This window comes from Aquarana catesbeiana, linkage group LG13 (genome assembly GCF_042186555.1).
Source record: "Aquarana catesbeiana isolate 2022-GZ linkage group LG13, ASM4218655v1, whole genome shotgun sequence".
Taxonomy (NCBI): domain Eukaryota; kingdom Metazoa; phylum Chordata; class Amphibia; order Anura; family Ranidae; genus Aquarana; species Aquarana catesbeiana.
In genome coordinates, this window is record NC_133336.1 from 237,849,708 (window position 1) to 237,864,440 (window position 14,733).

General features: G+C 42.9%; 1 protein-coding gene across 5 annotated transcripts in view; it reads left to right on the forward strand.

The window, feature by feature from the left end:
• Window positions 1-14,733, forward strand: part of IGSF9 (immunoglobulin superfamily member 9) — a 125,422-nt gene that overhangs the window by 97,509 nt on the left and 13,180 nt on the right. For 4 of the 5 annotated variants that reach the window (XM_073609612.1, XM_073609610.1, XM_073609613.1 and 1 more), the window contains 4 exons: window positions 2,196-2,369; window positions 8,563-8,608; window positions 9,248-10,801; window positions 11,690-11,749. In XM_073609612.1, the coding sequence (XP_073465713.1) occupies window positions 2,196-2,369; window positions 8,563-8,608; window positions 9,248-10,801; window positions 11,690-11,749 (1,834 nt within the window). The remainder of the gene's footprint in view (window positions 1-2,195; window positions 2,370-8,562; window positions 8,609-9,247; window positions 10,802-11,689; window positions 11,750-14,733) is intronic. The other variant, XM_073609614.1, reaches the window with a different exon arrangement.

Below are 14,733 nucleotides of genomic sequence, written 5' to 3' on the forward strand. Positions count from 1 at the left end.
TAATACATGAGGAAATAGGTGGGATTTTTTTTAAAATTTGTATCCCTCTTACTTCCTGTCCTGACCGGTATACCGCCAGGATGTTTTTTGGGTATTTTCCTCAGTAAGCCTTATTACCCTTATTCCAGAGTGCTTCTTTAAATGATACTTAAATGTGTAAACACCGGCGACATCTCACCCCAGCTAGACAGGGAATTAGTTTTCTGAGTGTAAGTATGGAGTTAGTTTATGTAAGGATTGTACTTAAAATAACAATGAATCTGTTACTACAAGTCCAAATTCTCCCAGGACAGGAGAGAAGATTTCTAAATTTGGAATTTGTTTTAATTCGTTCATTGTGGAAAATCAGACACTGAAAACCAGCTGGCTGAAATTGTATCCCCTACACTAAAACATCTCCCCCACCCCTTAAAGTATAACTAAAGGCAAAACTTTTTTTTAAAGTTTTGGATAGCGGGAAGAAAAATTAGAACCCCTGCTAGCTTTTATTGCTGTCTGTGCCCCCGTTAGGGAGACTCACCCCCTCCATTTGTCCTGTTTATCATTGAAAGTAAAATTAAAAGTAAATCCCAAAAGTAAAAAAAGTAATGGAGGGGGAAATCTTCCAATGGGGACCCTAGTTCTGGTGACCTCCAAGGAATTCCCTTAATTTACAGGGATTTCCTCTCACTTCCTGTTTGGCAATGGGACAGGAAGTGGAGGGAAATCTCCACAATGGGACAAAGATGGCAAAAAAAAAAATATGACAGGGGTTATTTTAACTCTCCCTTACTCTATCCAAAATTAAAAAATAAAGTTTCGCCCATAGTTCTACTTTAACCCTCCCCAGCTCGACACTTACCCCCTCCCCTTCTTACCACAACACCTAACCTCACCCTCTCCCACCTCAACACTTAACTCTTCTCTTACCCCAAAACTTGCCTCCTCCTACCCTTCCTACCTCAACACTTATCCCATCCCCTACCCCTACCTCTCCTACCCTATAAGTTGCCATCTTCCCTCCCCACCTCAAGACATACCTCCTCTCCTACCCCATAGCTTACCCCCTCCCCTATCCCTTCCCAGCCCCAACACATACCCCCTCTCCTCTCCCCGTCTCAGCACTTAACTCTTCCCCTACCCCAAAATACACCCCTATCTACTCCCACCTCAACACTTACCCCCCCCTACTCCAAAAGTTGCTCCACCTCAACTCAGTGTTTACCCCCTCCCCCCCCAACCCCAAAACTTGCAACTCCCCAACTCAAATTTTACCCCCTTCTCTACCCTAAGACCTGCTCTCACCCCCGCCCACCCCAACACTTACCCCCTTTCCTCTCCCTCTCAACTCAACATTTACCCCCATTTACCCCTTCCCCTACCCTATAACTTGCCTTCTTCCCTCTCCAACACCTACCCCCTCCCCTACCCCAAAGCTTGCACCCTCCTTTTCCCTCCCCAACACTTACCCCCCTCCCCTACCCCAAAGCTTGCACCCTCCCCTTCCCAGCCGCAACATTTCCACTTCCCTTCTTTCCTCAACACATATCTCCACTCCTAACCCAAAACTTGCCTCTCCCCTCCCCAGCCCCAACACGTACCTCCTCTCCTACCCCAAGAAAGTGCTCTCTCCCCTCCCCATCTCAGCACTTAACCCCTTCCCTACCCCAAAACACATCCCCCCCTCCTTCCACCTCAACACTTACCCCTCCCACTCCCAAACTTGCTCAACCCCAACTCAACTTCTCCCCTCTTCAAACCTACCCTAAAACTTGCACCTCTCCAGCTCAAAATGTACCCCCTCCTCTACCCCAAGACCTGCTCTCTCTCCCCCACCCACCCCAACACTTACCCCCTCTCCTCCCCAACTCAACATTTACCCCCTTCCCCTACCCCAAAACTGGCCCTCTGCCCTTCTCACCCCAACATTTTCCCCTTTCCTCTGCCTCAAAATTTGCCTGCTTGCCTACCACAACACTTACACCTGTAGTCCACATCAGGGGCTAAGCAGTCTAGGGTGACAACACAGCACAGATGTACAGTCAGTGAGCATTGTTGTCACCCTAGGACAGGAAGTGGCAGGATCACTAGGTTAAAAAAAAGGAACAAAAAGCCTTTTAAAAAACGAAAACAGCCACCACATCTAAGGAATGGTAAGCTGCAATTTATAAAATTTTTTGTGTTTAGAAACACTAACCGTATCGTATTGTTTTCAGGAATGAGGGTCTATCCCGCGCACACCGAGCTCCCGGAGGTTCAGCAGAAATCCCTTATGGCCGGAGTCGTTGGAGGAGCCTGCTTCCTTACCCTGGCGGTCATCCTAAGCACCATAGTTGCCTGCGTGATGAACCGACGGCGGGTTAGACGTCGCCAGAAACGGAGGCAGCAAGGTACGCAGGATAGGTAGAGGTGAGGTTGATCCCAGCAACATGACCTAGGAGGGAAGCACAAGGGGTGTGACAGCAAAGCATTCTGGGAGCAATTCTTTGTTAGGTTCCCAAAGTGACATGGCCTACATGGTTAAAGTCAACAGAATCTTAGATAAGATTTTCTTGCCTCAAAGCGAGCTTGTTTTTGATTGGAGGTCAAAAGACAACCTATATCAGACACAGCCTCACCAACAGCTAGGTGGTATCGGGTGGTACAATGGTCCTTTAGCTAGAAGAACCAACATTACAAGTCAAGAGTGTGCAAGGAGGAATAACAATTGGCCTTGATTCTGCCAGCCACTCAGGTTCCACCTATCTTTCCAACAAAGATTAGACCGAAAAAGGGAGACTCAGATTGAATGGAGCGGTTAATACCGATAGGTCCACTTTATACGTTTTTTTTTTCCACGTGAAGCCCAAAGTTTGATGGATGGAGAGATCTAGCCTTAGCTAGATTCTGGATATACAGTAGATCTCATTCTTTATTATAATACCTCTGAGGAAGAACAGTTTATGATGAGTTTTAGCTTTATGGTAAACAGTGTATGTTAATAGTTAGGTTTTGGTTTTAGATGCACTTCAAATTAGCAGTTAACCTCCAACACTTTTTGTCATCCATTGAAGGACACAGCTTGGTAAAAAAGCAACCTAGTTTTGCTTGGTGTCCAGTTCTCCTGTAGGTGGCAGTATAACTGTAGGTCGTTTATTACCAAGTTGTGTCCCTTAATGGATGATAAAAGGTATTGGCTTTAGATGCACTTTAAATTGGCAGTTAACCTCCAACCTGTTTTTTCATCCATTGAGGGACACCGCTTGGTAATAAGCAACCTAGTTTTGGGTAGTGTCCAATTCTCCTGTAGGTGGCAGTATAACTCTAGGTTGCTTAATACCAAGGTGTGTCCCTCTGTGGAATAAGATTTTACAGTGAGTAAAAAAAAAAATCCTTATATTCTTTATCACCTACAGTGAGGGAAAAAAAAGTATTTGATCCCCTGCTGATTTGGTACGTTTACCCACTGACAAAATGATCAGTCTATAATTTTAATGGTCGGTTTATTTTAACAGCGAGAGACAGAATAATAACAAAAATATCCAGAAAAACGCATTTAAAAAAAAGTTATAAATTGATTTGCATTTTAATGAGTGAAATAAGTAGAAGTACTTTGCAACACATTACTTAGTACTTGGTGGCAAAACCCTTGTTGGCAATCACAGAGGTCAGATGTTTCTTGTAGTTGGCTACCAGGTTTGCACACATCTCGGGAGGGATTTTGTCCCACTCCTCTTTGCAGATCCTCTCCAATTCATTAAAGTTTTCAGGCTGCCGTTTGGAAACTCGAACCTTCAGCTCGCTCCACATATTTTCTATGGAATTAAGGGCTGGAGACTGGCTAGGCCACTTCAGGACCTTAATGTGCTTCTTCTTGCCTCCTTTGTTGCCTTGGATTAGTGTTTTGGGTCATTGTCATGCTAGAAAACCCATCCATGACCCATTTTAATGCCCTGGCTAAGGGAAGGAGGTTCTCACCCAAGATTTTGACTGTACATGGCATCGTCCCTTTGATGCGGTGAAGTTAGAAGATTAGAAGATGATCTAGTACCTCTTATGTATGTACCCCAAAGCAATGAAAACCTGGAAGGGGTTAAATCCCTTCCCACTGCATGGCCCAAGTTTGGGTTTACCATCCATACACCAATTGGAGTAGGCCAAATGAATTACATGTGGTGATGACTTGAAGACTATCAGAATAGAAAAAGATTAGCATAAGTTTTATGGCTTAATTGAGGTTGGTGTGAGGAACAGGTAGGCAATAACTGGGTGTAGATTTAGCACTTTTGTTTTTTTACTCCTGTTTTTTGTGCCAAGATTCCCACTCTGTGCATGGAAAACAGACAGAGCATCCAAAAGTGAGATTTCTTAGAAAGAGTTTGATGGGCTAGCTTTGTAGAGGTCTTTGACCACCAGGAAAGAGGTCTTGCTGTCATTGTACCTGAGCTTTAGGCCTTCAAACCCACTTTAGGGTGTTAGTAAATAAAATAGTTTGACAGGAAGGTTGGGGGACCCTGGTTGGGTTTACCCCTGGTGTGTGTCGACCCAGGAACTTAGATGAGAGATCTTGCAGTCCAAGAGATATTAAAACTGTTTAATGGTGTAACTTTACAGCATTTACCAAAAAAGGGAAGAAGAAGTTTAGAGTGAACCGCCTTGAATAAGGTTTAACTATGCCAAAAGAAATACATTTAGCTTTGCACGGAAAGCACAAATAACTAAGAATGTAAAGTTTCTTACTTGGGGTTCATAGTTTCGGGTCTCTTGGATGCCAACATATAACCTGAATGCTCTTTTCCCTCTCCCCTCTCATGTGTTCCTGGAGTGCTGTACCAGATACATTTGTAATTTCCTGGAGAAAAAATGGTCTTCAGTTATTATGTACTTAAGAGAAGGGTTGTCGGTCTTGCCCATAGCATAGAAGCAAAGAGCCAATCCTAGGAATATTGCTCCATCATTGGTATCAGTGGGAGGAATAGTGCTCCATTATTGGTATCACTGGGAGGAATAGTGCCCCATCACTGGGAGGAATAGTGCCCCATCATTGGTGTCAGTGGGAGGAATAGTGCCCCATCATTGGTATCAGTGGGAGGAATAGTGTCCCGTCATTGGTATCAGTGGGAGGAATAGTGTCTCATCATTGGTGTCTGTGAAAGGACTAGTTCCCCATCGTTGGTGTCCATGAGAGGACTAGTGCCCCATCATTGGTGTCAGTGAGGGGGGAATAGTGCCCTAAGGGCCAGATAAAGGCAAGCAAAGGGCCGCAGTTAGGAGAGCACTGTTTTAATCAATTGTGCACTTTCATTCTTGTAGGAAGGCCCTTTTCTGTTCCAAAAAATTTGACAGGAAGCTCCATAAAGACATAGTTTGACCAGTTCAGTGACTCAAGTGGTACCCAAAACCTTGTGGATAAATTAAAACAATGAATGTGATCTAGGTCTTCTCGTCCAACTTCAGTGCCTGACCTCACAATTACTCTTTTGGCTAAATCGATACAAATGCCCAAAAAACACAACCTAGAATCTTGTGGAAAGCCTTCCGAGGAGAGGGAAACAAGGGTTGGGGAGGGGATTGGCAACTTCACAATATTGCCTATGATTTTGAAAAGGGATATCTGACAAGCTCATATAATAACCAGGTGTCCACAAACATTTGGCTATATAGTTTTTCAAAATGTTGTGGAATCCCCTAAATATCAAAAAGCATGGACCTGATCTAAATCACTTTTGGTCTTAAGTCTAAATAGAGCACCGTCTGTAATTTCATAGTTTGAAAGCCCTTCCTCGAGGGTATAGGACAGCAAATGATGGTGGGCAGGGCTAGATTGTTCAAATATGACAACATAGTAAAGAAAGGTTGACAGCAGAAGGTATAAAATGTTAGCCTTGCTGGGTTAAAAAGGAAACAACTAAGTATACAGACAAATGTGATATCTAGGCAGCTTATCTAGACAGCTTAAAGGATACATCTAGCCAAAACTTTTTTTTTTGGCTCTAAATAGGGTGGGAAATTGTAAAAATCTTTTGGGTTTTTACTTCAAGAGAGATCTTCTTTTGCTATCCCTATGACAAAAGTTTGACCAGATAGGAAGGGAGTAAATCTTCCAAGATCAACACAGAGAGAACATGGAAAGGCTATAAGTCCTGTCAAACGTTCTAACCTTTTCCCACCCCATCAAAAACAGACTTAATTTTGTCATATAATGCAATGAAAACATAAAAGGGTAGACTTTTTGGATCCTTGGCACAACAAGATCCAAATACTTTGAGGCATTATGATGGTGAAGGTCGTTATTAGGTCGTTATTATGGTGAAGTGTACCCTACCTTGACGCAGGATGTCCCATCTCAGGGTATGTTGGGGAACAGGGGCCAGAAGACAAGCAAGGCATAAGGAGTGTCTCACAAGCAAATGTAACAAGTTTTGTTAGCTTCCTTGGATAAAGGATTTGACTGTGTCCTTCCCTGTCCACTCTTGAGAGATTCTAAAACAATTAGATTTTTTTTTCCCTTCTAAAATAATGTGTGTGACGTTACAACATGCCATACAGAATTGTAATTTATCAAGAGAAAATAAATATTTAGTCATCCCAATATGTGAAGTATTCTGTTGTTTTTCTGTACAATATATACAATCTTTGCCTTCAGATGTAAGGCTCCATTCCAGTCATTCCATCCATCCATGATCGTGATTCAGGACAGATGCATGACCACCGTAACCTGTTTTGTATCCATTTGTCAGCTTAATTTTTAGTTCTATATTGGAAGCTGTGATCCATAATTCACTAACCTGTTTTTGTTTTCCCCTACAACGTTGCTTTGGCTTGTATATTCACCTTGCATGTTGCCGTCATGCCACCACAACATGTAGGGGACTTCAGGAGACACGTCAGAGCCAAATTCCAGTCACTCTTCTTGTAGATACTGTGGCACCATCTTGTAAGATATGGCTGCCAAGTATATTGAGTACACCAGAACATTTTTTATGAGACTGGAGTATCTGAGATTGCTCCTGTGGGCCCTACATGTCCCTTATACCCACTTGGTAACTGAATGCTCTTAAAATGCAGGGCATGGAACAATTTAAAACAGAAAGCACGGGCTAAGATTTACACAGTACTAAGACCTAATAAGAACAAAAATAGGCAGCCAGCAACCTGAAATATCCAAGTGTATAAGTCTTAGGGATAAAACAGCTTACGCGTTTCGGCCAATGTTTTAACAACAATGTTTTAATGTTGTAACATGTTTTATCACGTGATCACTTTGTAGCAAATAAAGACTCATACACTTGGATATTTTAGGTTGACGGCTGCCTATTTTCCTTTATATTTTACGAGTGACTGGAGGACACCTGGAGCCTGAGCACCAATCTCTCAATCAGGACTTATTGGAACTCCAGTGTCAGCGCTGCTTTTTTCTCTTATTTAGAATAAGGCCATGTATTGTGACCAAACTGCACAAAATCTGGCCAGCAAAGAATCCCAAGACTTTGTAAATGCATTGACTTCATTTAAAATATAACAAAGGCAAAACATTTTTTTTTTCTGGTTTTGGAAAGAGTGGAGATGGATTAGAACCCCTGTCAGTTTTTATTGTGGTCTGTGCCCGGGTTGGGGAGGTTCATCCTCTCTATTCGTCCTGTTTTTACCATTTTAATTTAAAGTGAAAGTAAAAGAAAAACCCAAATTTTGGGTTGTCCCCAGAAAAATAATAGAGAGGAAATCTTCCAGTGGGGACACTAGTTCTGGTGACCTGGCAGCTCCAAGAGGTTCCCCTAATTTGCAGGGATTTCCTCTCACTTCCTGTTTGGTTATGGGACAGGAAGTGAAGGTAAATCTCCCCAACTGGACAAAGATGGCAAAAATAAACCTTACATGGGTTAACACGCTATCCTTTACTCTTTCCAAAATGGAAAAAAAAGTTTTGCCTATAGTTCTACTTTGAATGCTCGCAGAGGTCTTCTCATGACTGTTTCTTCCAGCCAAACTGACCAGGCTGCTCTTCTGTTGAAGAACAGATAATGTTGCATAATACATTTCCTTGGCAGTTGTACAGCAATCTGAGCATTCATGGAAGAACATTCATGGAGCATTTTTTGGTAAAAAAAAAAAAAAAAAAAAAAACATTTTTGCAGAAGCCGTGTCCTTCTCATTTGATAATGAAGACATGAGCGTGAGTCACGAAAATGCATAATCCAACGTGCATTGACGAAAACAAATCTATGTTGCATAAAAAAGATAAATAAAATTATTTGACGGTGTGATTTAGTTATGGTAGCCATGTTACCGTAGTTGGTTAGTCTTAAGGTGCTGGCCAACCCAAGTTCTGTTGTCAAAGCATTAGTGGTCTGGTCATGTCTAGCCTTACAAAATTAGTGATGGAAATTGAGCTTCAAAAACCATGCCCTACATTTTGAAAGCCAATTATTTTTTTTTGCATCCTGAACTTGTCCAGCATGGCTTGTTAACAGTCACAAATAGTTTTTTGGTGAAATCTGTGGCTTAGATACATGTTGACAATATGTAGGGTCACTTAGCTAAGGTCACATTGGCTCGAGTTTTTTCTCCTCATCTGATCCCTGTTGTGTTCTCATAACCTTCCAGATGCACCAATGGTCTTCTCCCAACCCAAGAACGCTACTCCTTCACAGTAAGTGTCTTCATGCTCATACCGTCACTTCCTGTCTGTTCATTTCATGCAGTCTGTCCGTAGCTTTTAACATGATTTGTCTTGGCTCCATGTCTTTGGCTTTTAACCACCAATCGGCTCAAGGGCTCAAAGGTCTCGGCTTGAGGTAGACGTGTTGTGGTTGCTTATGGCCTCTGTACAATTTCATGTCCTCATAGTCATACATTTTTTGCCATGATCACACAGACTTGAAAATTGATTTATGGTAGGAATACGGTAATTTGAAAAGCCATAGTTTTGAAGAATTTAAAACCCTTACGCTACATTCCTTGTTGAAAAGAGGTCACATCAAGTTATCTCTTTAGGTGGTTGGCCATGGAAAAAGCGTTGTGCTACAAGACTGTTCTGTTCTAGCCCATACTTTTCGTAAAAATTTCCTTCCAAATTGTGAATAAAATGTGAAAACATGTGACTTATGTCACAACTTAAATTATTTAGTCATTCAGCTTAAGTTCATATTTGTAACATTATCTGTTTCCGACATCTACAGTTGCAGGAATCATCAGGATTTGGCAAAATTTTGTTCTTCTGTATCTAAACAATTTTTGTTACTTCTAAATATATTTACATGACTTTTTTTTTTTTCCCCTCCTTTCTCAGAAATTCTAATGGTTCTAGCAGCCCCGACAGTCTCTTGAGGCTAAAGCTTCACGTATCTCCATATGAAAGCTTCCGGAAGTCTCTGCACTTGGGAGAGAGGACAGTAAACAACCTAGGCGTCAGCCACGGAAGTAGCACCAGCGGCAAGTACACCATTTACGAGAGCCATATTGGAGATTGTATGCCGTTGGAGCGTATAAGTCGCGGACCTGATGGACGTTTCGTGGTAGAGACGGAGACGCGACCAAAGAGGAGCAACATCAGAGGCTTTCCGTACGTGACTGAGACAGACCTCTATCCGGAATTCAATGCCAGGGACTCGTCGGATCTCAGCCAGTGTTCACAGGCCAAAACATACTTGCAGGTTTGTCAGTTACCAGAGAGAGTTTCAGAGTCTTGGCGAGATGAAGTAAAGTTGAGACCAAAAGCCACTGGCCAGGCACGTAAGGAAGCAAGAGATTCTGGGTATCGCCAAGGGAGGTATTTTGGATGTAGCAGTAGTCCGTTGGAAGAAGCCAAACCCTTCCGGATATCGGATATTAGTCCCGTCACATCTTCCGTCCCTCTGCCATACAGCCAGGTGGAGGAGGCACGTTGTAGCGATTCGGCTCAAATAGATGGAGATTTAGAAAGAACTATTTCAACTCTTCGGGAATCCGAACATGACTGTTTTTCTTCCTTGAGCACAGTAGTTAGAGCACCTTCGTTACTCTTACAGAAACCTCTTGGACTTAGTGACCAAGGAAGCCAACTTAGGCATAGCCTGTCCACTCAAAGTGGCATCCTCCAGTATCTTAGTCTACCATTCTTTAAAGAGATGAGCGTAGATGGAGACTGGCCAGTGGAGGACGAGTCCCAAACAAGGACATCAGAGCTCAGCTCTTCGGAGGCTGAGGAAAAGGAGAGTCCAAACAACAACCATCTGGATGATCGGACATTGATGAGCGTTGATGGAACTAGTGGGAGTCGTAAAGAAGAGTCCCCATGCGCTCCTCAAAAACTGTTGGCTCTTGAGTATGTAAACTGTAACCAAGAGCAGTCTGTGCCTGTCAAAACCTTTCTAAAACCCCCTGAGCCCAACTTGGGACCTGCAAAAGCCGTCCTGCCTGGAAGTCTACTGTGGTCTCAACCTCCCGAGAACGCTGAGCGTTTTAAAGCTGGGCAGAGAGCACACTGGGGTCATGGACACATCCCCATGGACCACAGATTAGAACAGCATATCCCACCTCACTATCATTATCCTCTGAAGGACCAGTCACTCTCGGTGTTCACTGACTTTCTGGCCTTGGAAAAGCAGAGGCCGCCACTAGACAAATCTCTCTTTCTGCATGGCTCCGAGAAGGTGATGCGGAGCAGTCTCACCAGTCAGAGCAGCGGCAGAGGGAGTGTCTCCTTTCTCAGGCCCCCCTCATTGGCTCAGTCTGTGGGGGGCAGCTACCTCAATTCACCGTTGGGTGAAACATCTAGCTGGTACAGCGGAGGGGGGTCCCAGGGCTCCAGTGCAGAGGATTATCGGCACAGAAAGGACTCCTTGTTGGCCACTATAAGCAATAGGTGGGTGACCATCATATACATGATTAAAATGTCTAAAAAGTGTGTTTAAATAGATTTTCTTACAGTACCTTAAGCTAAAACCTTTATTTTTTTATTTGGACCAAATAGACAGAGGTTTCAAACTTTCGTGGGTTTTTCTTGCTTTCTGTGTAAGAAAGAAATTCTTTAGGGTTGGAGATCACACTGGACTGACTCGATCAGTCACTGGTTGTGAGTGGGTGATGACGGTGAGCCCTATTGGGGCTTGCGCTGCTACCTCTGGGTACAGCCTTAAGGTCGTTTCCGCACATAGACTTGCAAGGTAAGTAGAAAGGAGCGCCCGGTATCCAGTAAATGCAAGTTCGAAGGTGAGTTTGAAGACGTTTATTGAAAGTATCAACAAGTAAATCAAGTCAATGCTTTTGGGGGGGGGGGACAGAGACTCCCCCTTCTTCAGGGCTGTTACTGCATGCTAATGGATGGGGAAGGATCTCAAACAGGTGTGTCTATAACACAAAGATCAGATGGATAGATGTCTGGGTGTCGGCAGCATTGGATGCAGTTGCCTCTGCAAGCACACACCTGTTTCCCCGAAACATGTTGGCTGGATATACTTGCTGCTACTTTCAATAAATGTCTTTAAACTCACCTTCAAACTTACATTTACAGGATGCTGGAAGCTCCTTCCTACTTACCTTCCAAGTGTAAGAAAGCATGAGATTTTCTCTCTCTATTTGACCTGATGACTAACCACTGTCACCATGACGGACAGGGAGGGAAAAATTTTTTAAATTTGAGTTGTCACCAGAACAGGAATTGAGGGGAAATCCTTTTTTTAGTGACAGCTTGATCAGAAGGCATTTCCTTCACTTTGGAGAGATTTACTCTAACTTTTTGTTTTGTCTACAGGACAGGAAATGAAGAGATTATGATGTTAGATGAATCAGTACCAGTGGGTGAATTCTACCAGTGGGTTTCAAATTGGTTCTTTTTTTTTATTGTTTGTAATTATACATGTACATTCAAATTCTACTTCCTACTTGGCAGTTAAGCACAATGGATCCTCTTTGCTGTTCCACTCGTATGTCAGTGAAAGTCAACGGACAGAGTTCTGTTGGTAGGCAGTCACTGAAAACGTCTTCAAGAGGAGATCCTTGGTGTCTTCACCCAAGACCCAAATTGTTTTTCTTTTCTGTTGGTTTGGCTTCATTCACTTTTTTGGTTCAGATAAAAATGTAAGAACCCCTGTTCTGGTGACTGTTTTTGCAGAAAGATGGGAAATTCCAAATTTTACGAGTCGCCAGTTCAGCAGGTGAGGGGAAGTCTTCCAGTGGGGACACCTGTTCTTGTGACAATTAAGATTTCCCCTCACGTCCTGTTGTGTCTTTTGAGACAGGATGTGAAAGGAAATGGGACATCATTGACAGAGTTTTGATCATTCATACTTAAAAACAACTGGTCTATTAATACACTTTAAATCCAACTTTGGTAGTATTACTATCTTGGCTGGTTTGACGAAGTTGCTAAGTCCTGTTGTCTGGAGCTAAGCATCACCTACTGATCCCCTTGTCCAACGAGAAAATTCTTTGTTGGATATTAAGCTTTTTTTTGATCAGAGGGCCAGTAAACGTGAAAGGATTAGCTGTAAAGGACAAGGATTAGCCCCATAGCCTGAAAAGTTAAAGCCTATTGAGAAACCTGGATCTGAGGGCCTACAGAAGAGATTTTTCAAGCAAATAAAGGTAATGGCAAACCTCTTGTCTGCTTTTGGGCAGTTCTTAATGGAACAACTGCTAAGTTTCCATTGATCCCATCTCATTAGCCTTTTGCTTTTCAATGAGTTTCCAACCATGGCTCTTGCCTTAATGTCTCAATCCACATTGGGAAACAATGATGGAAGAACTGCTGGTTTTCCATTGGTCCAATCTCAGGAGCCTTCTGTTTTCCAATGGATTGCCAAGCATGGTTCTTGCCTGCATGTCTCAAGAGAAACAATGATGGAAGAACTGCTGGTTTTCCATTGGCCCCATCTCATTAGCCTTCTGCTTTTCGATGGGTTTCCAAGCATGGTTCTTGCCTGCGTGTCTCAACCCACATTGGGAAAAAAATTATGGGAGAACTGCTGGTTCCAATCTCAGGAGCCTTCTGCTTTTCAATGGATTGCCAAGGTTGGCTCTCACCTGCATGTCTCAATCCACATTGGGAAACAAGTACAAAATTTTACTGCTCCTCAGTACTGTTAAACTGCGGATTGGCTTAATTTTCAAACAGGAACATGGCTATTGATGGCCAACTCAGGAAGATAAGGCCCTTCTGAGTGGGATCAATGCTCCACCATGGTTTAGGAAAAATCCCATCATAGCCGCTTAAGGGAGATTGCAGATCTCAGGGGCTAGCATATGCTTGGAGGAGCCAGAGGTGATCCAGGCCAAGCAGTGTTTGGGTAAACCAAGGTCTTTTGGAGGACCCTTCAGCCAATGCCTATGTGATGTTTGAGCAGCTCAGCGTTGCCCAGAGGTCACATGGAGTCGGCTGATGCCGAAACCGCAGCTTGTAAATACAGATTTGTATTGCGGTCGAGTACTTTCCAGATCTGAGTGAGTCTGGGAAGATGCCATGTGTTTTCCAGGAACTCCAGATGGTTGCCTATATTTACAAACCCACTAAACTGAATCTATTGACTTTTTAAAATTATTTGGATACATATGTAAATGAGATTCAAATAGTTTGATCAAATGTGTGTTTTTATTCCTTCTTCCTGAGTAGAGTTTAAATATTGACATTGAAACAACCGTATTGGCTCGTTGCACCAAGACTGGAAGTGAAGCACAGAGTCACATTAGGGATCAGTGTGCCGAGTATATTGTGAACGCATAAAGCCTATCCTTAAAGTGCATGTAAATGCTAACAATGAACTTCTCTTATTTTCTCCCCTTTTTGGTCTTATAATAAATTTCAATTGCATCTTTAAATCTGTTTGATAAGTGCAAAAAAAAAAAAAAAAAAACTGCTAATCCTGCCACAAATCTAGTGAGCTTGTAACTTCCTGTGCACTCTGCCTGTGCATGCTGTGAAGTAGCACGAGCTCAGTAGAGCAGCCCTGCATTGTATGACTGCAAAATTGCAGGTCATTATATTGAGCAATACTGCAGTATATTATGGGGAGCAACTAGCTTTATCCACTTCTCAATTCTAAACTGTCCCCTTTAAGACTGACACAGTGAAAACAATGCACTGCACATGTGGCCATTATCTCGAGTTGTTGGGTTGAGGCTCAGTGATTGCTTATAGAGCTCCCTCTAGTGGCCAATCTAAAATGTACAACAGGGGTCTCAAACTAGCGGCCCTCCAGCTGGTGCGAAACTACAAGTCCCATTATGCCTCTGCCTGTGGGAGTCATGCTTGTAACGGTCAGCCGTGCAATGCCTCAAGGGACTTGTAGTTTCGCAACACCTGGAGGGCCACCAGTTTGACTCCCCTGATGGTCAACATAATAAAATAATAAGAAAATGGAAGGGTAAATTTATGCTGCTGACTAGGTGGAATCAGACCCGGGACAAGGGGGTGGGCAAGAGGGCCAGCGGCCCCCTGGCACATTCATGAAGGGGACACCTCCTCATAGCATGCTGGAGATATGTGGCTCGAAACCAAGTGGGCCCGTGGCTTCAGGTCTGCGCTGCTGTCATGTAGTGCTCCCCACATGCCCACTTTCCACCCCATCCAACCTCAGCTGTCACAAAAAAACACACCTGCGCATGTGCAACTAGACGTGCAGAACGAAAAAAAAAATTGTTTCGTTTCAAATTCAAATAGTTTTTGAATTTCCAAAAGAGAATAAAATAGAATAGAAAATAAAGAAATAGAATGGGAATAAATTTAATTGAATAGAAAAGAATATAACAGAAAATAAAAGAATATAATAGAGTAAAACAAAACACAATAGTATAGAAAAT